Below are 27,283 nucleotides of genomic sequence, written 5' to 3'. Positions count from 1 at the left end.
TATGAGCTCCCCACCCAGTTAGTGAGGCGTCCGTGACTACTGTTATCTCCGGCCATGGTTGCCAAAAAAGTTCGCCTTTCAAGATGTTCTCCCGACAAGCCCACCACTGGAGGTCTTGGGCTACTCTGTTCAGGATTTGTAGGAGATCTGACATCTTCCCTGAGAATTGTGACCATTGGGTCCTTCAAACCCACTGGAGAGATCTCATTCTCAGGTGAGCCTCTGGCACTAGAAAAATGCAGGATGCCATGAGGCCGAGCAACCTCAAAAAGTCAAAGGCTGGTAGACGCTGGACATTTTGAAATCTGGTCACCATCTGAAGAATATCTTTAGACCTCACCCAGTGGCGTAACAAAATGTGGGGGTCCCCCCCCCCAACTCGGCAACAAATCACGGGTCATGCCACACTCTGGGCCGGCCTAGATTATCACGCTTGCACAATACGCATGGATGTGCTGCTGAATGGGTATGCCGCACACTGTACGAGGAGAAAGATATAAATGTGTTTTAATATTCAGCACACTTTGAGAACATTTGGCTAAAAAGCCAGAGTGTTTGCAATTGTTTTATAGGTTAACACCAATCCAATACTTGCAAGTCCCCAACATTGCACAGCACTATTAATTTGTTGCTATTAATGTTGCTAAAAATGCCATGCCACACTGAAAACCTGTCCCACTGGCTGCACAATGTAGACACGTTATAACATTACAGTAAAGCATACCAGGCCACATTTAGACATGCCTAGACTGGTTGCACCCAAATGCCAGTCGAAGCAATAACACTCATCAAGAAGAGAGCACACATTGAGGCCCAGGTCTCTGCTGCCTCTATTAACATGGCCAAACTCTTTAAAATCTGCACGGAACTGTTCAATACTGTTGCGGTCTCCACCTCTCCTGTTCCCTCCCAGGCCCTCCGTATGGCTCTGGCCTCTCACTTCTCTGCTAAAACTCAGGACATCCTGTCCACTATTTCCTCTTCCTCTCCCCTCTCCCTCTCATGGCCCCACTTTGGCCATCTCTACCTCTCCTCCTCCTTTCTCCTCTTACTCTCTGACCACAACTGACAAGGTTTCTAGACAAGTCCGATTCATGAAAGTGTTGTCCAAACAGGTGCTCCCCTGCTCCTCCAGAACCATCAAGGACCATATTGACACCCTCGGTGCACCTTGGCCAATTTTTGTAATCACTCTTTCACCACTGGAACGTTCCCCTCTCCCCTTAAGCGCTCCCTTGTGCACCCACTCCTTATGAAGCCGTCTGCCGATCCTACCTGTCTGGCAAACTATTGCCCAATCTCCATCACCCCATTCCTGGGAAAACTCCTGGAAAAAAGCTGGCCATCTCCCTGCTTACTCTCCACATTGAATCTGATGGTTGTCTCCATGACCATCAGTCTGGCTTCAGAGCTGCCAGTGGCACCAAAACTTCTCTCCTGATCACCCGCAAAGATCTGCTCTCTAACCCTGATTCCAGCAATCCTTCTGGCCTAATCCTCCTTGATCTTTCCTCTACTTTTGACGCAGTCAACCACGCCATCCTGATCAATAGATTAAATGAGAACCTGGGCATCACGGATCAGGCCCTGGAGTGGCTGACCTCCTTCCTCTTGGACTGCCTCTCCCTGGTCCAACTTGGTCCCTTTCACTCCGCCACCTCTCGCTCTACCTGTGGCATTCCCCAGGGGTCTGCTCTCACCCTGGTTTTTCAACCTCTTCTTGGCCCCTTTGGCCCACCTGATCTCTACCTTCTCCTCTAACTTTCAGTGTTATGGGGATGGCACTCTGCTTTCCTTCAGGCTCCTCATCTTTTGCTCATTCCTGACTGTCTATCCGTGAATCAGGATTGGTTCACCTCCAACAATATCTACTTTAGTGCCATTAAGATGGAGATCCTTCTAATTGGGACCCCTGCCCCAGCTTTCCCTCCCTCACTCACTCACTCTGGCCGCCCACCTTGGGCCCTCTTCCTTCGCCCTCCTGAGAGGCAAAAAAAACCTTTTGTGTCATCTTCGACTCCACTCTCTCTTTCTCTCCATGCATCTCAGACGTTTCCAAGAAGTCCCACTATCTACCAGCTACTCCTCCTCAAAGGGACTCTTCCCTCTTTCACTTTCCCCCAGAAGCTCACTTTCTCCAGAGCCTTGTTTCTCTCTAGGATGGACTACTGCAACAGTCTCTTTCTCAAGCTGCATTCCTCTACTCTCCGCCCTGTGCACCTAATCCAGAACAGGACAGCAAGACTTATCCTTGGCCACAAGCCCAGGGATCATATCTCTAAAGCCCTGAAATCACTCCACTGGCTCCCGGTGGTTGCAAGAATCAAGTTCAAGACCCTTTGAATTGTCCACAAGTCTTTCTGGGGTCGGGCCCACAATACATCCAATGCTCTCTTCCAAAACACCTTTTTTCTCGAGCTCTTCCCCCGGCTACCTCCAACTCTCAAAGGGCTAGACGCTTCTTCAGGCAGAGAGTGGGGGGTAGATCTCGCTCATCTGCAGATGCCTCCCTCTGGAATGGCCTCCCTGCCCCTCTCAAACCTTAGCGGGCCACCTGATGTTCCAGAAGCAGCTGAAAAAGTTCCTCTTCTCTGCTTTCGCTCTGTCCCTCCCCTGCTGACCTACCTGTCTGGTGTACCGACTGGTTGCTTGGCTACCCTCAGTCGCACGGAGTCCAGGCTATTTCTTGATCAGTCACCCTTGCACTGCCTCGGGCCTACCACACACTTAGGGACTGTAACTGTAACCCTACAGTCCCTTGTTCTCCTTCATTACCGAAAGCTGCACTGTCCTGGCCGCACTTACTCAGAGCATTACAGTCCTGTTTTCCCCTCCCTTCTTCCTTGCACTTGCCCCCTCCCTTTCCCCTTGCATTTCTCATTCTCGCACTTGCACGATTTGAATGACACAAGACCTACTAATATCATTTGTCTTGTCCACCCTCTATCTTCACTCCATTGCTTGTCGCACAAAGAAACACTTGTGTACAGGCGTGTTATAATAGACATACCATATCATTTTATCACAGATGCTAAAAGAAATATACAATGCTGCAGTAAGAAATGGCTAGACTGGCAGCACCCAAATGCCAATCTAGCCAGGTAATTACACTTGGCAGGACTGCTTTATCAATAATGTGCAGTTAAAAAAAAGTCATACCAAACTGAAGAATAACTAGACTGGATGCACCAAAATGCCTCTCTAGCCCCTAATACCAAATATCATGCCTGCTTAGCCTGGATATGGACAACCATTGTGATTTACCGCACAATCCCACTGCCAACACAACCCCTCTCCCTCCCAAGCCCTACCCCAACCTCCAAAGTCAGCTCCTTGGCCCGGAATTACCTTCAAGTCTCTCTTCCTTGTCCCAGAGCTTACGTTTGAGGCTCCTTGATGAGGAAGAGTGGGACTAGGAGTAATGAAGATTACAGGTAGCTAAGTCAGGCATTACCTTCATGTACCTCTACCTCATCCTAGTACTTGTGTATGAGGCATAGTGCCTCATACACAAGTACAGGGACAAGGAAGAATAGGGCTAGGAGTAATGACGCTTACCAATAATTAATTAAGGCATTAAACACAAGTAGGGGCTTAACAATATTCAGTTGACTGGGCTGCAGCACTCACCCCCAGAAATTTTGGGCTATGTTGACTCAACCTGGCTAACCTTCAGAGCAGTTGCCGAACAGAACAGGACACAGCTGTTAAATGTCACCTGGGTTTCGCTCTTAACAAGGGCCCAGCAGTTACTAACGTTAAGCATTTCACTGTTAGTACCTGCATTCAAATGCCACATTTTTTAGCAAATTGAAATTGTGATGTGGCTTTAGTACTTTCATGCCAGGGAAGTGATTGGAAGGGTAGAAAGGGAACAGGAGACCGTTCATTCTCACAACAATTCATAAGTGGGTGCTTTCACACTTAAGGGAGAGAGTTAACTGCTTGTAACATTGAAGCTGCACTAGAATAGTCTCATTAAAATGCGTAAAGAAGTTAGATGCCCCCACACAAATAAGTTTGCCTCCCCCACCACCCATGAAGTTAGTGACTCTCCCAACATTTGAAGGATCAGCCCCCCGAAATGTAGGTTTTGTTGTGCCCCTGAACACAAGCACAAACACTATTCACCATATACACGCATGCACGCCCAGCCACCCATGCATTTAAGTGTGCACCCGTACACACACACGTACGTACACACACACGTACACACACACACACGTACACGCACACACACACACGTACACGCACACACACACACGCACACACACACACGCACACACGCACACACACACACACACACACACACCCTCTCCCCCCCACCCATATATTTGTGTGTACCCTTTCACCATACACTCACATAGGCAGCCACTTCCACATTTAAGTGTACACCCTTTCAGAATACACTCACACACGCACACGTCATTGGGTTGAAGGGAGCCCTATTACTTCAAAAAGAAATTGGGCCTCAGTATAAGTTTGCTGGTCCGGTAACAACGGTACTGGTAAGCTTGCCGGTACTGTTACCAGACCGTCAAACTACAAGTTCTGCTCACGTTGCCTTGACGCCTGCCAGGTCTGACCTGGCAGGCGTCCCGGCATCCGCAAGCAGACCATGTCAGATGCACCGGCACCATTCTGAATGGTGCCGGCGCATCCAGCTCCCAATTCCCATTGAACCCTATGGGAATCAAATGGGAATGGGGAGCATTTTTTTCCAGTGCCCGCGAATGGGCAATTACCGGGTCCGCGAGGGCCTTAATGACCCGGTAAGTGCCCATTCCCGGGTGGCAGAAAAAGTTTTACCAGCAAGGGTACCGCCAAACTTGTAATGAGGCGGATTATTTCTTTTTGAAATCACTCTGACTTCATAAAGAAATTATTTCTGTTTTAAGGACCGAACCATAACGGAAATCATTTCTTTATGAAGGCAGAGTGACTTCAAAAATAAACTATTTCTTTTTGAAGTCATAGGGCTCCCCCACCCCATGACATGGAGGCCTCCAGCCTGGGGTCTTCCATATCATGAGGTAAGGGGAGCCCTCGGACTTCAAAAAGAAAGTTTCTTTTTGTAGTCATTATATCTTCATAAAGACATTATTTCTGTTACAGAAATAATGTCTTTATGAAGGCAAAGTGATTTCAAAAAGAAACAAAAAAAAAAGTTTTAAAAAATAATGTTCACTTTTTTCTAAGTGCGGCCCCCTCCCAGGACATGTGCTAGCGGGGCCCCACGCACCGGAGGCTGCGGGGGCCACTGTTACGCCAGTGACCTCACCTCTGGTGGCAAGGCTTTTCCCAGGGATGTGATCATATGTGACTTCTTTAAGTTGAGGGACAAGCCCAGCTTGTGGAGGAAGTGGCGAACATGATCTAGATGAATTTGAGATTGTTCCGGGGACACTGCTCTGATCAACCAGTCGTCCAGGTAGGGGTAGACATGAATCCCTCCCCTTCTTAGACTTCCTGCCACAACCATCATTAGCTTGGTGAAGACCCTCGGGCGGAGGTCAGCCCAAATGGCAAAACCTGAAATTGATAGTGAGAACTGCCAATGGCGAACCTCAGGTACTTTCTGTGCGTGAGATGGATAGGCACATGAAAGTAAGCATCCTGAAGGTCCAGAGATACCAACAAATCCTGAAACTGGCGGGCCTGAAGGATCTGAGAAAGGGTTACCATCTTGAACTTGTCCTTCCTGAAGAATGTGTTCAATTCCTGTAAGTCAAAGATGGGTCTCATTCCTCCGTCCTTTTTCGGTATTAGGAAGTATGCGGAGTACCAACCCTTGTTCCTCTCTGCTACAGGTACTGGTTCTATAGCACCTTTCTCTAGCAGATCTAAAATCTCCTGCATAAGGAGCGGATGTTGAAACGTCAAAGAGTTGTTACCAGGTGGATGACAGAGGAGGGTGTAGGAAAGGCAGGCAGTAACCTTGGGCAATTGTCTCCAATGCCCAAGCATCTGAAGTCATAGCCTGCCAATCTGTCAGATGTTGAGTTAACCTGCCTCCTACTGGTGTTGTGTGGCGAGACCTCAGAGGGGTTTTGGAGCAGCTGACGCAGATGCTGAAGGCAAGGCAGCACCTGCCGATGCAGACTTGGTGCCTTTTCCCCATCCACTACGGGTGAATCGTTTCTGGCCCCTGTGAGCTGGCTGCCCTCTGCCTTTTCCGAATGCGAAGTAAAAACGAAAGAGCTTTCCCCTCCAGGACGTACCTTTGGGGCGTTTGAGTTTGCCGAATTGCAGCTCTGAGGGATTTGGCCAACGCTCTTGAGGTTTGCAATTTTCACGCAAATTGTCATCAGCTTTTTTGCCCAATAGTGAGGTGCCATCAAAGGGCATATTGAGAAGTCTGGTTTGCACATCAGGAACAAAACCAGATTTCTGCAACCACGCAAACCTGCGGATTGTGGTACAGGCCACCATGGCTCTACTGATGCTGTCAGCAGAGTCGAGACCTATTTGGAGGGACTCACACATTGCATCCTTCCCGTCTTTGATGATATTCATGAATGCGTCTCGTTCCTCCCCTTCTGGGAGACGGCCAGCTGCCGCTGAATCGCACTCCCAAAGGGTGTGGCTGAATCTCGCCAGCGGGCAAGTGGCGTTAGCTGACTTAAGAGCCATGCTGCATGCCAATAAGACCTTTTTGGCCACGTCGTCAAATTTCTTGTCCTCTCGATCCTGCGGTATTGTGGGGTATGCCGATTGTGTGCCTGATGTAGTCGCAGCCTGGGATACTAAACTCTCTGGAGTCGGATGCTTTGATAAATATGGAGGGTCTAAAACCGACGCTCTGTATTTCATAGTTTTTTTTTATTAAATGCAGGAATTACCTCCAGAGTCTCCCAGTTTGCAGCCACTTTTTTCTGTAATGCTGCATGGAAAGGAACTATAGGGTCTTCCTGAGGTCCCTCATTTAAGATGTCTGTTAAGTCATCCTGGTGAAAAGTGGGTGTAGGTGTTGACCACCCCACAAATTCCATTTTTCTAATCATAAGTGATCTATAAGATAACCCTGCATGGTCACCAGGCTCTGGTTTGCTGAAATCTACCTCTGGAGAGGTATCTATGCCACTTGCCTCTTGTAAAGGCTCTTGCAGCTCTCTCAGTCTGACCTCTTCTGATATCAGCTCTTCTGGTAGAGAAGGTCTCGTGGGTTGTAAACCAAAAGGTCTTTCGGAATCACAGTCTTCCCCTTCCCCATAAATAGAAGCTAAAGCTCTGAAATAATCAGAGCGTGGGAGAGGTGTGAAACCCATTTCAAGTGATGAAGGGGCCATACTCGTCATCACTGCTTGAGAAAGTCTGAGTTGTCGATGTAGACGTCATGGGTCTCGACATAATCGCAAAGGGTGTCGATATACTAGAGGATGGTCTCAATGTTGTTGAGGGAATTGGTATTTTACTCAATGTCGTTGATGGAGGCAATGCCATCTTGAAGGACCCTTCGATGCCTGGGGTGCGGGCGGCGCAGACAGGGCATGAGTTTTTCGATAACTTTTCTTTTAACGAAGTCGATGATGGCGTCGATGATGCAGTCTTGGGTTTCGAAGGTGTAGTCGACGTCTTATACGTCGAAGAGGCCTTGTCTCTACTCAAGGGTTTGTGACGCTCTTGAGGATTTTAACCTTGCCGAGGTCGACAACTCACAGCGCTTATTTTTATCGGGTTTTTCACACGGGGTATCACCTCTAGGCGTCTCGGAGGGGGGCAAGGCCGCGTTCTCGAAGACCCTTAACATTTTCAAGTGAAATTCTTCCCACTTCGCCAGAGAGCTGTGTTTCGTGGGGCAGGTAACTCTTTCTGGCGAATTGAAGGATGAAGAGGAGGGCGATCTATGGCACCTCTTCCTGCTCTGTCTCTATTTAGATGAGTAGTGAGAACCACTATGAGATCTCAAATGTGAATGTTTTCTCCTTCGACGAGGAGACAAATGTCTCGACTCGCCAGAGGACAATTTCAAAGGCGTAGAAGAATTAACAGTCTTACATTTTTCCAGCATCCCCTTACGCTCCCTCAAGGCTTTCGCCATCATACACATACATTCCTCACACTCGGAGCATGGGTGCTCTGGGCCCAGGCACCATAGGCAGACCCTGTGAGGATCGGTCAAAGACATCTTTTTACCACAATCCCGGCATATTTTTTAAACCTGATCGGGGCATCGATGAAGCTGACGAAGATGCCAGCATTGTTTGAAGATTTTCTTCACAGAAATTCTACGTTTTAGATTCTGTGAGGAACCGAGTGTTATGTCTCTGAGGCTTAAGAAGCGCAGAAAAACAGAACTGAGCAATGGATGCTGAGCAAGACTATTTATACCTGTGGTGACGTTGGCGGCGATACAGAGGCCTTTGAGGGACATCGGCTCGAGAAAGGTCAACGCACAGTACCCTCTACTGAAAAAAAAATTCCGAGGCCAGCAAGCTGGAAATGGATTTATCAAAGATAAGGAATACGTGGGAGGACACAATCCATTAAAAGAACAAGTTACTTTCTTACCTGGTAACGTTCTTTCGATGGGATGGTCCGACGACGTATTCCATATCTATGACCGGTAATGTCCGCAGCTTTGCGGACATTACCGGTCATAGATATGGAATACGTCGTCGGACCCAATCCCCTCGAATTTTTGTTTTAGACGGTTACAGTGCTTAGGAATCGGTCTCAGACCCCTTTCCGGCTAACTGCCCAAACCAAGAAAAGAGGACTACTTCTGAGTTGCAGAAAGCTTTAGGACACCGCTAAGATGTATGCAAAGAAAATGGATTGCATCTGGAGTCCCCATGGTCAGACAGCTACAGGCGAGCAGTCCCCAAGGGAAAAAGTAGATTCTGCACAGCTTCCATTGATACAAGAAAGAAGAAAATGCAGTAGATCCTCCAAGTTCCAAAGATGCACTCTGAACAGTAACGGCTGCAAGAGAGGGCTGTCAGTCCACTGGTTGGTCCAAGGGCACAATCGTCACGCAGGGGTCGAGACAGAATGTTCTTACTTGTCCAGGGGTCAAAGATCAGGCAGAGAAACAAGACTTCACTGGAGTTGTTGCTTGTCTGCTGCAGGGGTCGTCATTGGGTAGTCAACAGGCTGCTCTTCTTCATAGAGTTCACCTTGGCTCCAATGGTGATTTGAAGAATAGCTGTACGAGTCCTCCTTATATCCAGGATTTGGACTGGAAGCTTGCCCAGATCCACCAATGGTAAGGATGAACCACTTTACTCTTAGGTGTTCTAATTTTGTGGTATTTGCCTTTTACTCTTCCTGTTTTGTTCCAAAAACACATCTGAAAATTAGGTAACTACATCTTTTAGATCTTGTTGTTGGGTAGATAGCTCCAGAGGAATTAATTTAAAGTTATCTATCTCTTCTGAAACCTGACAGGCTAATACTTTGGCATGGGTGCCGGATGGGCTCTCTTTCCATTCTTCCAAGAGATTTACGTGATACTAATGGACTGCTTTATGTCCGGATGGGGTACTTTTAAGTACAGGTTCCCATTCATTCTACTATCTCGTAGGGACCGTGCCACTTGGAGACAAGTTTGTTTTCGGAGGTGGGCAAGAGGACCAGAACATTCTGTCCTATGGAAATGATCTTAAGCTCACCTTCTTGTCGTACTTAGATTCTTGTTGACTCTGCGCCTTTTCCACTTAAGTACAAGCTAGATCTCAAACCAATTTAATATGTTATTGCATTCTGGTGGTGGTTTGCGAGATGGGAATGGGTGCCTCTTCTCGTTCTTCCCAGGTTTCCCAGAGCATGCCTAGGACATCTCTAGGCTGTCTGCCATTGAGCAGTTCAAAAGGGGAACAACCTGTGCAGCCCCGAGGGGTTTTCCTTACTGCAAATAGTGACCACAATATCATTCGATCCCAGTCTTTCCCGTTTATTTAATTACTCTTGCTAAGGTATTAGGCCCGGCTCCCATTTGGGTATCCCGCGTGTCAAAACATGTTATGTAAGAGTGGCGAACAAGCGCATTACATATGACATGCATTACTCACTGTAATAGCAATATTAAGCGATAACCACTAGATGTCGGACTACATGCACAATATGTGATTCTAAGCAGATTAACAAGCATTAGAAGGTAGTGTTATCGGGAATCTTTCTGACAATGGAGAACTAATCTCAAGTGCTTTTAAGCATTGAAAGGAATTGATTCACATGACCAGTGCAAGGTCAACAGAAGCCCAGCGAAAGGCCAATAAGTGGAGGAAACACATGGTGGCTGTGGGTGAATTGCTTGGATAACAGATGAATTATAAAATCACCATTGCAAAGCACAAGAGTGTTGGACTAATTATTGTATCTGAAAAATTATACAAAGGGATTAAATACGGTATATGGTTGCAGACTACCTAGGTTTATATCAATTAGCATGACTATCATATTAGTATCCGGCATGGGCATTATGGTGGGGAGTTGAATCCAAGTTCTGGCTGTGAGTAACTTTGCTGAGTGTGTGAGCGAGTGAGCGTGCGTGCGCGTGTGGTGTATATACTTTCTTGGTGTTCCATCCCACATCATCAGATGTAGCCACAACGGCCCATATAATTAGTTTTACCACTGAACCCAGCTATATCATACAACTGCTAAAACGATGAGCAGTACCTTCATCAACTGAATGCCAGCAACCAGGCCATACCCTCATCTGTACCTTCTAAAAGCAGGTGACAGCACCGGTTTGCATCTATTCCACATCATAAATAGTCCATGCCATCACTTGTAAACAAGAAATGGACTACTCACAAATGAACATGACAAACAGGCACTGAATAACAACTGACCCTTAATACTCACTCTTTCCAATAACTATACCTCTGTAAGTCAACACATCAGCTGTAACTCACAATCCCATAATGCAAAGTTCCCCACAAAATGATCTGTACCCCGCAACCACTAGGACCTACCATTAACTGCTCAGTCATCTCCACAGATTTGTCAAGTGTGTGCAGTTCGTTGAGGGCATGCTGAGCACGACTACTGCTACCCACAGCAGAGGCCTGCTGGAAGTTCTGCTGTATGGCATCCATAAGGAAGATCAGCATGTCCAAAAGCATTGGAGCAAAAGAAAAGGAGGGCTGGAAAAAAGAGCAAACACAAACCTCCAAATCAGTACTTAAGACAGTGCATAGCAAACAAAAACAAAAAAAACAGTGTATAATGAAAACCAAAACTTTATTTGATCTACAAACAAAATCAAAAAATTGCATAACCTTAATAGTACATCAGTGTTGCCATTTTTAAAATACGATTGTTATGTACGTTTATGCTGCCAGATATTTTATTTCTCACTTCAGCAAGCCACAAGATCTGAAGAAAATAAATCAAATTAGGCAGTACACAGATAGGCCTAGGAACATAATAGAATGATGTTAAAGTTTCTATTAAGGAGATTTGTACACATATTTTGCAAAACATTTGAACCATTAGATGAGATGGATACAATATCAGAAACTCATCAAATAAATAAACAAAAAAAGAAATAAAGCACTTACCAAGGAAAAAATAAAAAAAAGATCTGGGCAGATACATATGGGATACTTTTCTCACTGTATTCGTATTTCTGATGCTTGTATCTGCTTATATTCACATGCTATGCGGGAATAGTGGAAGCTGCAGAATATTACAGTTGTTTTCGAAAACTCAAAAAGGGACGTCGACAGGGTGTTTCAGTAATACTATCCCTAGTGTGATGTCCACTGTGCCCATGGTGCTTCAGGCGTTGAGGTCCCTCAGATTGTTTTGTTTCTGACATGAGGTAGCATGAAGTATTGCGCGAGTACAGGTGTATTAAAGCAGCTAAGATCAGATGCAGCTCTTATGAACATCTATGCACCTTCTTACCAAGGGGAAGAAGGGTGGCCACATGTGAATCTAAGCAGATCCAAGCATCATAAATACGATAACGGTGAGTAATGTATCCCTTCTGAGGCCTGTGGAATCTGCATAGATCACATGCTATGCATAGATTAGCAAGCAGTGTTAGGAGAAGGTGGTGGGTTGTGAGAAGGTCCAGCGGCAAATAGATGTTTTAGAACCGCTTGTCCCACCCGTGTATCTGCTTTGGAATGAGTGCCAATGCAGTAGTGCCGAGCAAAAGCGTGTACTGAGCTCCATGTAGCTGTTTTGCAAATGGTGTCCAGAGGTACATTTGCGACAAAAGCCAAGGTTGCTACTGTACCCCTTGTGGAGTGAGCTCTCGGCGTGAAAGGCAGTGTCTTACTTGATAATGAGTAACAGAGCTGTATGCATCTGCCTATCCATCTGGAGATTGCATTCTTGGAAATGCTGTCTCGTTCTCTGCCTGGTGCTACGGAGACAAACAGTTGGTCTGTTTTTCTGAGCAGTCTGGCCTTGTTTACATAGTAAAGACAGCCCTTCTTACATCTAGTATATGGAGTTTTTTTCTCAGCTGAGCTTGTAGGGTTCTTGAAGAAACCCGGCAGCTCAATGGATTGGTCCACGTGAAATTTGGAAATGAACTTAGATGAAGACCTAGGGTGTGTTCGTAAAACCAATGTATCCTTGTGTATGACAAAGAAAGGGTCCTGCACTGACAATGCTTGAACTTCGCCAACTCTTCTTATGGAAGTAATAGCCACTAAGAAGGCAGTTGTATATGCCAGGTGTTTTAGACTTGACTTATGCATAGGCTCAAAGCGAGCTCTCATGTGCTTTGCGAGTACTACATTGAGATCCCAGCCTGGCGGTGGGTTTGAAATTGGAGGGTGGAGGCTCTTTACTCCCTCCATGAATGCTTTAATGACGGGAACTTTCCACCATGATACCTTACTCTGAGAGGTGGTGTAAGCTGATAAAGCTGCCAGGTGGACCTTTAGAGAGTTGAATACTAACCCAGATTCTAACAAGTGGAGCATATAGTTTCGAATAAGGGATGGAGTACATTCTACAGGGTTCTCTTTGTTTAGACTGGCATCAAATAACAAATCTCCTCCACTTGTCGAAATAACAGTGTCTGGTGTTTGGTTTACTTGCCTCCTTGAGGATATCGATACACCTCTGTGGAAGATTTAGATGACAATACTATGACCTGAGGAGCCATGCTGCCAGGTTCATTGAGTGAGGTTGAGGGTGTACGGTTATTCCCCCTTGTTGGGTCAGCAGACTGGTCTGGCACAGGAGTTTGATGGGATTGCACATCGCCAGTTTGCGCAGATGTGGATACCATGGTTGTCTTACCCACATGGGAGCAACTAGGATGAGCGTAATTTGTTCTCTGTTAATCTTGTTCACCACCCTGCTCATTAGAGTTGGGGAAAACGCATAAGGGCGTTCCCCTGGGAGCCTGGCTGGGCAAACCTGGATGCGGATTCTGGGCATTGCTTGTTTTAACTTGTAGCAAACAAGTCTAGCGTGGGGTAAACCCACTGTGACAAGATGTGGTCTACTTTTGTTGCCACTTGTGTTCCTCTAGTAGGGGATCTCTGCTTGCCGAGTCTGCCAGGGTGTTGAATTCTCCTGGAACATGTTGGGAAGATAGGAAAATCCCACGTCGGAGTGCCCATTTCCATATTTTCTGTGCTAGTTTGGACAAATTTGGAGCGTGTGCCCACTGCATGTTGATGTAGAACATTGCAGTGGTGCTGTCGGTTAGGATCTGTACCGATTGATTTGTCAGCTGCGCTTCGAATCCTTGAAGCGGTTTGAATGCTGCCAAAAGTTACAGCAGGTTGATGCGTTTCTGTGCCATGATGTGAGTCCACAGACCATGTGCTGTGAGATTTTAAGGTGATGTGTCCCCCCACCCGGAGAGTGATGCGTCTGTTGTAACCATTGCTTGCACCACCGGATCGTGGAAGGGTTTTCCCTTCAACAGATTCTCCTTTGTCCACCAGCAAAGGTCTTGTACTAGTGTTAGCGAAACAACCTCTAGATCGTCCCACTGATCGCTTGCCTGAGACCACTGTTTCGTCAACCACTTCTGCATGGGGCGCATGAGCAAACGTGCGTGTGGGACCAGGTAAATGCAAGATGTCATCATGCTGAGCAAACGCATTGCTTTGTGCACGCTTATCTGGTGACAGGCTTGATACGAGGTATCTGCAGTAACATGTTTTGGACGCTTTCCTTTGATGGAAAGATTAACCCTTCTTCCGTGTTTATGATATGATAGTTTATTTATATAGCACCTATACGCAATGTGTTTCAAATCGCTTCAAGGCAAGGGAGGGAACAAGGGAAAATATAATTACATTCTTACAGGTCATGAACAGTAAGGATGTGAAATTAACTATCGTACTCGGCCTGACGACATTTCAGGTAATACAAGAGCTAAGACCTAGATAAGGAAGGGAGGACAAGAGTGGGAAGGAAATGGAAACAGACGGGTGACTACCGTACTAGGCCTGACATTTCTGGTAGAGCCGGAGAAAACAAAAGGTGAGGGAGAGGGGTGCAGAAAGGGTGGGGAGGAACAAAACAAGCGACTATCGTACTAGGCCTGACAACATTTCAGAGAGTGCTGGAGGGGGAAGCGGAAGGGGGAGGAAAAAAAACAATTAAGGTGAGGGGGGAGGAGATAGACGAGGCTGCTAACATACTAGGTCCAGAAGAATCGAGCAAAACAGGCAACACGTGTGATAGAAGGGGGGTAGGGGAGGGCCAGGGAACATCACGGGGGGACCAGAGGGGTGGGGATGGCCCATGTGGACAGAGGGAGTAAACACATGTTTATGCATGCTTACCTGCTGTCTGAGCAGGGGTTCGGGCCCTGGATCCTCCTGGCACGAACATGGCTCCTGGGAACTGTATGGTTGTGTTTGGTACAAGGCTTGATTTTATCTCGTTTATTGAGAAGTCCAATTGGAAGAGAAGGTTTATAGTTCTTTCAGTGTTTTGCCTGCAAATTTGGGGAGACTCCCCTGTAATCAGCCATGAGTCCAGGTAGGGGTGCACTGGGATTGCCTCCCTGCGCAGGTGCGCTGCCACCACAGCCAGTACCTTGGTGAATACCCTTGGAGCGGATGCTATTCTGAATTGGTAGTGCTGGTTTGCTATCTTGAAAAGCAAGAATCTTCTGTGCACTGGAACACTGAAATATGAAAAAAGGGATCTTTCATATCCAATGTTGCCATGTAGCCCCCACGCTTTAGCAGTGGGATTACTTCTTGAAGCCTTGTCATGGGGGATTTTTGTGGCTTGTGTTTGCAGGGCATAGGTCTAATACTGGGCGCATTGTTACATCTTTCTTTGGCACAAGGAAGTATGTTGAATAGATACCCTGGTTTACATGGTTCGCTGGAACGTTTTTGATGGCGTCCTTGAGCATCAGCATTGCAACCTCCCCTAAAAGGATGCGTTTTTCTTCCTTCATGGTCGATTTCTGGCGCTGTGGTGGTTTGAAGGTCGCTGAATTAAATGCACGCAATAACTGCCAGCTACGGTAGACAACACCCACTTGTCCGAGGTGACTCCCTTCCATGCGTGGGTGAAGTGTGCTATACGCCCTCCTACCGGAGAGGCATGGGAGGGGACCTGAAGCGGGTGGTCTTTGTTTAGGAGTCGCCGCTCCACCTCTGGAAGTGGAAGACCTTCCCCGGCCACGGGATCTATGCTGGTCTCTTTGGAAGCCTTACAAGGCTTGTCCCCGATCGTTTCCCCAGGATGATCCCTGCTTTTGGTCATAACCGGACCACCTTTGCGAAACGCATCCACGAAAACAACGAAAATTGCTTCCACCTTTTTGGACTTTTAAACTCTTCTTTGGCTGATTTTAATGCGTCCTCAACGCTTTCCCAAACAGGACATTGGGTTCTATTGGCATGTTGAGGAGTGTTGCCTGCGTCTCAAGTTTAAAACCAGATTGGGGAAGCCATGCATGGAGGTTAATGGTTGTCCCTTCTGCAATTATCCTATCTGCGCTGTTGCAGCATCTAAGTTCTTTAAAATGCAGCTGGAAACTGCCTTGTCATCAGCTACTGCGAGGGACAGCTGATATTTCAGGGGTTCAGGAGCTGAAGCCATTAAGGTTGCAATTTCTTCCCACTTGTGGCAGTTGTAGCTTGCCAATAAAGTGGTATTGTTTGCAATCCTTGTTTGATAGGCCACAGAAGTGCCCACTTTTCTCCCAAGAGTGTAAAGCTTTTTGCTTTCTTTATCTAGGGGTGCTTCGGATGACGCTAACAGTGTTCCGGCCATCTTTCGTGTAGTGGTCACCAACGAGTCTGGTTTAAGTTGACCCCTTATGTAAAGTGGATCTGTACGAGCAGGGCGGAACATCTTTTCAATACGTGGGTTTACAGCCTGCGTTTGGCTTGGCGTTTCTAGTGATGGCTGTATTCTTCTTTGTATAGCTTGGAAAAGGGGTATAAAGTGGGTGGCAGCTTTTATATCCCCTAATATGTCTTCTACAAAATCTTTATCCAGTTGCGTCTCCTGGGTTTGGATACGAAAATGCTCTGCTGCGTTTAAGAGCATATCATTAAACTGGGGTTGATTGTCCACAGGGGAATCTGCCACTGGTGCATGAAGATGATCGGAAGAGACTGACGTAAACAACGTAATCTTCCTCACCGTAATATTGATCTCCCCCCCTTGGGTATCCTGCTGTTAAGTGCCTGAATTGGGATCATATAGAACATATTGCACCAGGTCTGGCTGAGGACTAAATAAGAGGGTGTCTGGGTGTTGCCTCTTTACTGGGGGTTGAGAGGTGGATGCAGCATTAGTGGCTGGTATTTTCTGTAGGTTGTGTACTGCCGGTAGATTCTTTTCAAAGAAATCTGCCATGAAAACCATTCTAAGCATTACCCTGTCAATGTCCTCAAGTACCATTGGGAGGAGCTTGGTATAGTAGGTGGAGTAGGTACAGAGATGGGAGTCTGTGGTATTTGAGTAGGTTGCTTGTGTCTCATAGCACCTGCCAAGGGACCTTCCCCATGTGATTCAATACCCTTTTCCTTGTGAGCTGTACTAGCCTTCTCCTTATGGGAATGGTGAATTTTAGAGGATTGATGGCCTTTAGAGGAATGTTTTTTCGACGTTCTCCCTTTGAGTAGCGTCTCTGGGACATGTTTTTGGACCACTTGTTCTATTTTCGAGGAACTGGTGCCTTCAGTCGATTTCGACGGAGTATGTCGAATCTCGGCAGAAGGGTGGCCCGAAGCTGCATCCTCTGACGCTCGTCTTTCGGCCGTTATATTAGGCATAGGGTCTGCATCGCATTTTTCGGGCGACTTTGGGGGCCTGTGCTGTGTCGATCGAGATATTGAGTGCCCAGAGGACAGGGAGCTTGTGGACCTACCCCTTGACGCTGTATGGATGAAGGTGTTGACTTTCAGTCGCAGGGTATGTGCTTGGTGTGAGTTGCACTCTGTGTGCTACTGCCGCCGGGTGTCGTCCCCGTAACAGCGCTGATGGCCCGCCTATTGGGCTCTGGGGATAGCATGTGGGAATCGTTCTGTTCCCCATCGGCTTTGTCATCCGAAAAGACAGCGATGCGGCCATCGCTGGATGCACCCTCCACATCGGCCTCGGCCTGCATGGCCTGGTGGGCCCAACGCTTGGTCTTTCGGTCCTTTCGTTTTTGCGGCTTGAAGAATTTACAAGCTCGAGAATGGGCCTCGTCCTGCTCCCATGCTAGACAAAGGTTGCACACTCAGTGCTGGTCGGTTTTGGCAAAGTGGAAGGTGACCGATTCGGAAGTGGCCTTTTTGTGTTCCGGTTGCGAGAGGTGCGGCTCGATTCAGCCTGTCCTCTGATTTGGACGCGGAGAGAGGAGGTCTTTTACTCTAGCCCTCTGTGCTACCGCTGCCGCTTGTGAGAGAGGATCGAACTTGGGAGCTACAGGATCGGAGGAGCTGCGAGAGTCGAGAGTCGCAGAATGTTGACCTGGAGCTGACCGTTGTGGCCACATCGTAGGGCCGATTAGTTGATTAGCCCGTGGTAAGGACGATCCTCCACCCCCCCTCTTCGGTTCCTTCACCCCTGGCTGCTCTAATCCCTGCTATAATACCTTAAGCCCTTTAGCAGCCTCCCACCTCTCTCCTCTTAGCTGCCTTACCACACTCACATCGCCCCCCCCTGCGTGCCTGCGTGCGCCGGTACCTGGTATTGCTTGGCGCTGCTCGGCTTCCTTTGAGTTTAACGACATTCACACTAATGGAGGACTTCTGGCAAGACGAAACTTCTGGGGGTGTACCATCGAGCAACCTAAACATGGAGTATCCTCCAAATTGCCCTAGGAAACGTTGCAGATTATCCACATCGATGGTTGCAGATCTGAGGAATACTGCGGTAATATCTGATGAAAACCTATTGCTTGACATGGTAGCTGCCCAGGTGGAGGCAAAGTCATCTTCAACCAATTCTCTGGATCCTAGCATGATTGCAGCATTTTCCATCACCAGGAGTCCTTTCATGAAACCGTATGAGAGCATTGCGGATCAGCTAAATGATCCATCTACCCTGATTGCAATTCTACATTCGAAAATTATCTTTGTTGAAGGGTTTATTACAGCCCTCACAGACAATAATAAGCAAGAGGATCACATCGCAAACTTCCTAAAATCTATTCTGGAACCCCTTATAAAAGACAAGGAATAAAGGAGACTATCCATGTCAAGTATTACTACAAATTTCCCCATCTCGACACAGAAATGTGTGAAAATCATGTCAATCTGTGGGGGAATGACATAACTTTGGGTTCCATAACCCCTCCATTGGCTCCAACAATCACATTGATTGTTGGGGTGGAAGATAACCAGGCTCCCGGTTCTGAAAGCAGGTTCCTACTGGGAGGCAAAATGGAGGGTCTCATGATGAAGGAAGGAAATTACTGGAACAAGATAAGTCTGGGATCGTCAGGAGTATCCTGTGGCTGGTGTAACTACTGGTATTATTGGTCGACCCATAATCTCCTCCTTGAAATCTTTGAAACCTTATGAGTTCTTTCTAAACGGTTGTGATGCGAGAAACAAAACCCTTGAGAAGACTTGTTCTGGGCATAAGTGCCAAAAGTTTAACAAACAAAACACGTGAATTTTGATACGAAACCTGATAGAGGTAAACGTCAATGTTATTCTACAACAATAAGGAACTTCAAGGATCTCGCCCAGAAACAGGCCACTGGCCAAGACAGGGAACAAATATCCCGGCACATGGAATCAAACGAAGATTCTTTTTCGAGTGTGGACTCTGAGGAAGTCCTACATGAATCCAAAAAGGTCTTGGTTGTCTTGAATTAAAAAAACAAGCCCAAAAGTGACTCTAGCTCATTGGTCATGGATGATTTGATGAATCTCTCTGTGCATTCTGCTGACTGGGATGAAATTCTAGAGACTAATGCCTCTTTGGAAGATCGCGTAACGGCTCTGAAAGCCAATGATGGTCGGGTTTCATCTCCTACCATCTTACTGCAGGCTATCAACTTTGATGGACTTGATGATGATACATCAAGTGATTTGGAATGTGAGGCTTAACAAAAATTGTCCTCGCCTAAGGTTGCCAATTTTCGATTTAAAACCAGAGCAGTATCCAGACTTCACATGAATAGATCCTTTGGAGAGGACACTCTTCCTCAGGTTGGGAGAACATTCTCGACGCTTCAACAGAACACCAGGGTAATAGATAAGCACCCGAAATGCCCGAATGAGGAACTAAATTGGAGGGCCACAAAGTGGATAAACCAAAGTATGCAAAAAGACCCTCGAATGAGACTGCAACAGCCTCGATATGCATGGAACTAAGAAGAATTCTATGTATTCGAGATAATCTCATTCTTAATAGAGCAAATATCCTGAAGCTCTTCCACAGTATTGACATACTTTCTGGGCTTTGCACAAAGGACCTCTTATTGGTGGAGTTTCCCGATGACTTATATTACGACACTGCGATATTGCATCTTGTAAACGTGGAAGTTAAAAATCTATTGTTACAAAATGTGGCCAATTTGAAAACTATGGGGTTTTCTCTAAAGACAATCTCAACCTTGGACTTGCTTGTAGAAAAGTTGCAATCCCACTTGCAATAATCGCATGACTGGCTCGCAATTGCCCCCACACGTAAGGAGTGGGAATGGTGGCAATAATGAGGGCTTTTGGCCTCAGAAAAAACGACGATACCATGGATGAAGGGACGAGTAAAATTCATGAAAAATTAGAATAACGATCAATAATGCCAAATCATTCAAGAGTACATCTTATAACACCCAGGGGCCCTTGGCTAACAAAGACGGGGGATAATTGGGACTGGCTGGCCAGTACATTGGCTCGGAAATCATAATGCCAGAGTCCGGTCAGTAGCATCATTACGCCCCATGTTCTCCTTGGTTGCTGCAACACGCGAGGCTTTAAACACTTGCTGGGAGAAGGGAGCATCCGCTTTGCTGATTTTTATGTAATTTGCTTCCAGGAGACGTGGCTGTGTGTTCAACCTACACTTGAAGGCTTTGTCGTCTTAATCCAGCAACTAAAGGCCCAAGGGGCAGACCAATGGCAGGTCTATGGACTGTTATCAAGGAGAGTTGTGGTCTAAAAGTATTATGGTCAAAGAACATCTCTACCCTAATTCAGGTTCTTTTGTTAGAATATCAGTTTGGTGAGGATGATGCAGCGAAGAACATTTTATTATGTAATCTTTAATGGAAACTTAAGTATCCAGCAACCAATAGCTTTTTGGATCAGCTGTTGGAAGAGGTTGACGCTGCAATGATTGCTATTCCCAACCTGAATGTGATCTTATGTGGCGATTTAAATATCCATTGCTTTAACAACTCCAGTAGCCTTATATGGCAATACATGAGTAACTTGCAAGAACCTCAAATATGAGGGTTGTCATTTAGTAAAGAGCTTCAATTGAAGAACATCTCAATATTAAATGGAATAATACAAGGGGACATACCGCCAAATAGAACTTGGAGGAAAGGGAAAGAATCCAATATACTGCATTACTTTCTCGCATCTGAAAATGTCCACTCTAGTGTTGTATATGTCGGTTATTGAAACCCCACAAAGTGACCACAACATGTTAAAGCTCTGCCTTTCATTTGGCGTAAAGCCAATTTTCGCTATAGAAGTTATTCTGGAAGTACACCCTGAAGGAACGGATTGAGAATTATCTTGTGGTCATGTAATCAAACTATCAAGAGACTTCATTGATGATGGAAGGCCGGAAGACAGACTACATAAAGTCTCTGGCCATCTATAATGAGAAACCAGGTCCAGGTAGATCTAAAAGATTTTGCCATAAATACGTCGACCAAGAAGTTGATACACGAAAAGGAGTTAAGGTGAGTATTAAGAGCATACAAAAAAAGCCCCCATTTGTTATTTTATGCAGCTGTCGAGAAAATCAAGACAGCACACATTCATTGGTTGAAGCAACATAGGCAACTTCTAATGCAATCAAAATCAGAACATATGCTGCAACTGGTTGCGTCTAAAAACTCGAGGGAAATCTGGCAAATCTTTAGTATGCTGGATGGTCCCCAGCAGAGTTATCACAAATTCAAGATCAGCGATGGATTGGATGTACCATTTTTTTTTTGCTCTTTTCAAGGCCTAACGTATATGAACCAGTGATCACAAAGACTCCCTGTTTGAGCTTGGCATTTGGGATCGAGAGGGAGGATATTCTCGCCCCAATTCAAACTTCCAGTAACTCTATCGCTGCAGGCCTAGACGGCTTAACGAACCTGATGTTAAAGAAAAATCCTGAGGAATGGGCAACTTTTTAATATCGCCTATTCCTACTGGTAAAAGCAAGGCGCTCTATTCCGGCCACATGGACAAAGTTCATTATTGTTCCAATTTTCAAGAAGGGAGATCGGTCTGTAGTTTGTTGCCACAGACCTATCTCCCTTTCTGGATGCCATTGGGAAGCTTTTCGCAGCCCTGATCTTGGACCATCTCGTAGACTGGAGTCGGACCTCTAGACATCGAGATAGGCAGCAAGCAGGTTTTGAAAAAGGGATTGGGACATCACTGAACCTATTCCTAATTAACTATTTGAAATTAAGATCAGCAAAAAAAGAACAGCAAGAACACATTTGGCATCAGTGGACCTGTCCCGGGCCTTTGATTCTGTCAATAGATAGAAGCTTTGGCAGAAGTTAAGGTATTGGGGGTGTCTGGCTAACTTATGTGAGGCGATCGAGGCTTTACACTCCAATACTAGCATTAAGATGAAGCTAAATCAAAGGGGAGGACATGCCAAGCCACATCAAAACAGGAGTGGGCCTCAAGCAAGGGTGTCGCTTAGCACCAGCTATTTTCAAACTTTATATTTCTGACATGGGTGATGCATTCAGGGACATTAGGTGTTTTCCATCGTCCATTTCTGGTACTCCAGTTAATCGAATATTGTATGTCGATGTTATTTTATTGGATGAAACTCCAATTGGACTTCAGCGCCAATTGGAGGCTTTGGCATGTTTTCTATCCTCTAATGACTTGAGAATAAATGCTGCTAAATCAGTGGTGTTTACATTTGGGAGCTTGGGTCGCCAGACCTCTAAATTCAAGTGTTGGTACATAAATGGAGACCAAATTCATGAGACAACTGAAATGCTCTATTTAGGAATACCAATCAATGTAAGCAACAGCGAGATCCTGAGGGAAGCTGGGTTGAGACGCAAATTGAATATGCTTACAGCTCAGGCCATAGTATTCAAATCAAGATACTGTGGATTCTCATTGGCTCCTCTGGGGAGCTTCTACGGTATGAAGGTTGTTTCCATCTTGACCTACAGGGCCGAATGCGCCCTACAGCTGAGTTGGAAGATATGGCAAATTTTAGAGGGACTTTTTTGGAGATCTGCACCCCGATGGCAGTGATAAAGAGAGAGCAAGGATTGACCTCTCTCATTACATGTGACTTGAAAGAAATTGTCTTTTTATCGGAAGTGTTTACTGCCTCCATTAGAGAGTGGCTTTACGCTGCTTGGACAAGCGATTGAACCAGAAAGAGTATTTATTAAAGGAATACTAAATGTTTGGGATTGTTGACCTTCATTGACACTACTGAAAAACTACTCATTGAAAATCCAGACTTTGTGAAAAAGTGTCTGTTTGAGCACGACTGGATTGAATCTTCTGAGGCAGCTCAGTCGTCTAAACTTTATGGGAAGCATTGCGCAGCACTTAATAAGCGTGGATCACTTCCACTTTATATGAGTAGGTTCCCCTTGGCAGCATTGCAACAGCAATTTCTAAGATTGCGGTTCAACATTTTCCCAACCAAAGAATTCCTTGAAGTAAGGAAGCCAAAAAGCATTAGAGACTAACATGCAGGCTCTGTGGTTACAAAATGGAATCACTCCGTCATCTTGTTATGAGCTGCCAGGGTGTGATGGACACAGAACACAATCTCCTATGTAGGATTTTTGCAAATAATCTAACTAAGAAAGACATTTGGTTATTCTTGCTGCAGGGATCGAGGTTATCTGAGACTTTTGCTTTATTGGAGTCGGTTTCAATTATTTTTTATTAAGCTTGAGGGAAAGGAGTGAACTGGAATGTTGGATTGCTGAATTAACTTTTATTTTATGGGATTTCTGGTTGATTTTTTCCTTGTTGACATGGATGTATTGTGTTGTAAATGGTTAAAAAGCTTCTGTTGAAGCTAAATGCTAATAAAAAATAAAAAAATAAAAATAAGGGGAGGTTCCAGTTAACAACCACAATGGCTGATCACCAGACCCTTTAACGCCAACCCTCTGTTGTGACAGGCTGGCTGGCCTTTGATGAGCCCCATTTCGCAGTGGTATTTAGGTTTTAGCCATGCCTAACTGCTGTGTTCATGGAAGTGGCAAGTCTGCCAACCTGCTAAATGGGTTTTCCTGCAAATTACTGCAATTCTGGCAATTTTTAAAGCCCTCACTTGGCAATACTAGCTAAGTGCAGTGGCTTGGCCTTTTCCCGGTTTAGGTTTTTTGACAGAAGTCCAGTTCAACTTTCATGGAGCCTCCAAGTGCATTCCAACATGTGTTGGGTTGATTCCTTCACTTTGGCAACATTTCTGAGCCATTTAACACCTGCATTCTGCTGTTAACCACCAGGATCTTACGCTCGGCCATGGGTCGCTGAAAAAGTCTGTTGCGTTTTGCAAGTTCATCATTGCACCGGATCTTTAGTTTGCAGCATTCATGGGTGCCAACAGCCATTTTATCTGTCATGGGACCGCTGCTTGCTGCAATGCTGCTGCCTTTTGTTTGCCTTGCTACTAGGAGCCTATTTAGGTTCCCACTTCTTCCTGGATCCTTCTCATGGGATCTTTCACACCTGGATTGAAGGTTAATGCCTAGTTCAGCTCCTGTGTCGCTGGGATTATCATCGGTTCAGGTTGCCAAGCCCTGGGAACTGGATCCTGAAAACCACACCTGTGGAGAAGAACAGTTTACTTGAAAGGTTGTTTCGGGTCACTGGCGCGGTTTCTGCAGAATCCACGGACGTAAAAACATAACTTGAAGTCCTTAGAAGAGTTATAAACAAAACTCACCACTGGGGTTACCCTGGTTTGTGATAGTGATTCCTAGGAGTCGAGTCCTAACCAAAATGTCCCATGAACTTGCATTGGGGCGTCCTCCTTTCTTGTGGCCTTTCCTGGGGTTGATCACTGCAGCATATGCACCTGTGAGGTAGAACTGTCCTAACCCCCTTCAGTGTTGATGGGTTTGAACTTTTCCCATTATATCTTTTGAACTAAAACTGGAACACTACTTGAAGTGACTCTGGGGTACTTGGCTGCCCTTGGACATTTTCTCTGCATCCCACAAGGATTCAGTGAGCGCTGTTTATTTCCCTTTGGATTGTTGGCTCCAATGGCAACATCCAGAATAGTTCCCTACAGATCATTGCCTCTTATGGGGTTATCTCAGCACTCCAATAGGAACAATCTGCACCAAAGTCACACAGGATGTTAAATCATTGACAGCCAATACCACATCTGTAGTACCCTATGGACAGGAAACTGAGTACTTAACAACAAAAAATATTCCTGCCTTACCAACAACAGTGAGATTCTTAAGATGCATTTCATGATAAGGTATACAAATCAGGCAACACATCTAACACACAACAGCCTATTTAGAACAGATTTATCAAAAGGAAGAAAACCAAAAGAAATATATGCATATAAACAAAATATCAAATATGACTCACAAAGAACAAACATATTACAAAAATATACATATACATGAATATAGTCAATACGCAAATATGACTCACAAAAAACATCCTACATTAACTAGTGGCAGAGCAGGCTTATCTAAAGTGGAAGATGAGAACTGTAGGTATGTACACTGAACCTAGTTAGTAATGCACATAAGAAACACTTACACATACATTTATATTAAAATATAGATTTTATTTACACAAGATTCACTGTTAAATACTTAACACAATAAACCAACACACATAGGTATACTTTAGAATACTTTCAAAAGGGCACTTAGTTGGTAGTAATGCGCACCCACAAAGTAAGAGTAATTGTATTTAGTCTGCAAACACACATAAGATGCCTAGGACGCGGTATTAAAAGCCCACCAAGGGAGTGGGGTAAAGAAGCTTGGTGGCAAGGGGAAAGGCAAACACCACCTAGAGAGGGCTCAGGCCCAGGCACAAGTAAAGTGCACAAATATTTTGCACTAGGTCAGTCCCTGTGCAGCTGGATTTGTCCGTGTTCACGCCAAAGTGTCCAGAAGCCTGTTTTAATAGCTCATTATAGAGAGGCTGGTCCTCAATGCAAGAGGAGTGACCAACTTCCTCTACCACAGCGTCCACAGGGCAGATGAAAATGAGATCTGCATTGTCCTGGTCCTGCAGGTAAGTATCCTGACCGGGGTCTACTTGATCATCTATCCAGATGTATTGCTACTCTTGCGTGGATTGAATGTCCCGGATGGCAAGCAAGGGGCAGGAAGAGAAGGTGCCACTGGTACTGTAGGAGGTACAGGAGGCTGCTCAATAGGCTTTGTAGGAGTGCTAGGGGCGCACTTAGGGCAAAACTTAAAGGGAGTGTAATCCATAATGGAAGGCCGACAGTCAGCAAGACGAGAATAGTGGGGGCAGGAAATGGGGGTATGCATTCTCTGAAAAGGAAAGGATCAGCCCCCCCCCTCCACCTACTCATTAGGCCAAATCCAGGTGTAGGCCGAAGCCTGTTGTCGGAGCAGACGCCCGGTTCGGGAGCAGGGATCTGCCTCTAGAAGCTCCAATTATCAGGAGTGGGCAACTTGCTCATGAAATCTATGAAGAACGAGATTTTCCCCATGGTGTCCTCAAATTGAGACTGGGTCCAGTGTGTAGCAGACAGAATGGGAGTGACCTTTGGCACAGGAGGCTCCTTGTGGCTCTCCCTAGGGTGCTTCTTGTAAAGGGCAGAAGCTAGGGGCGAGAATACTTCCTCAAACTCTTCAGAAGAAGCCTGTTTATCGTGGGCCTGGAGCTCCTTGTGGTGTTTTTTTGCGTGTGAGTGTGACTTATGCTTTTTCAACTACCGTTTCGGCATCTCCACCTCGGCCACTGATCAGTGTTTATGTGCACCTTTCGCGGAGTGTGTGTATGAACGTCATGTGGTAGACACATAGGCTAAACCACAGCAGGTACAGTCCACGTGATGTCAGTGGGCCAAGAGGCGTCAATCAACAGTGCGCCGCCCTCCGTCAACAGATTTGTTGAGGGACGGCTAGGGGGGTGTGTGCTTGTGGGAAGAGGTGTATGCGGGTATACCGGCATAGCCAGAGGCCAAGGCGTGTTCTAACTGGAAAGTTCTGCGGTAGTGTCTTCGTGCTCCGAATCGGAGTCTCGGTTGCCTCAGCCTTTGTAGTCTGACTCGAAGATCCTGGCAGTGGACTCAGACTATGCCGACATGGCGTGTGCCGCCTATCTTTTCCTTTTGGTGCAGTGCTCCTTTGGGGTCTTAGGCATAACAAGATTGCACGTAGCACAACAGGATTTGAGATGGTCACGCGGAAGGCAGTGGTTACAAACCAGATGTTTGTCTACCCATGGGAATTTCCTGTTGCACCTAGGGCAAAACTTAAAGGGAGTGTAATCCATAATGGAAGGCCGACAGTCAGCAAGACGAGAATAGTAGGGGCAGGAAATGGGGGTATGCATTCTCTGAAAAGGAAAGGATCAGCCCCCCCCCCTCCACCTACTCATTAGGCCAAATCCAGGTGTAGGCCGAAGCCTGTTGTCGGAGTAGACGCCCGGTTCGGGAGCAGGGATCTGCCTCTAGAAGCTCCAATTATCAGCCGTTGAATTATTGTGTCAAACGACGAGAGAAGTTTTCAGAAGAAATCTAACTC

The 27,283-nt window shown here is 46.0% G+C and overlaps 1 protein-coding gene across 6 annotated transcripts in view; it reads right to left on the bottom strand.

Moving 5' to 3' along the window:
• The window catches only part of UBR4 (ubiquitin protein ligase E3 component n-recognin 4), a 2,945,062-nt gene that overhangs the window by 1,758,878 nt on the left and 1,158,901 nt on the right, over positions 1-27,283 (bottom strand). For all 6 annotated transcript variants that reach the window (XM_069611069.1, XM_069611071.1, XM_069611072.1 and 3 more), the window contains exon 39: positions 10,923-11,093. In XM_069611069.1, the coding sequence (XP_069467170.1) occupies positions 10,923-11,093 (171 nt within the window). The remainder of the gene's footprint in view (positions 1-10,922; positions 11,094-27,283) is intronic.

This window comes from Ambystoma mexicanum, chromosome 8 (genome assembly GCF_040938575.1).
Source record: "Ambystoma mexicanum isolate Mex_15411 chromosome 8, UKY_AmexF1_1, whole genome shotgun sequence".
Lineage (NCBI taxonomy): Eukaryota > Metazoa > Chordata > Amphibia > Caudata > Ambystomatidae > Ambystoma > Ambystoma mexicanum.
Note: the sequence above shows the minus strand (reverse complement) of the source record. Positions and strands in the feature narration are given on the sequence as shown.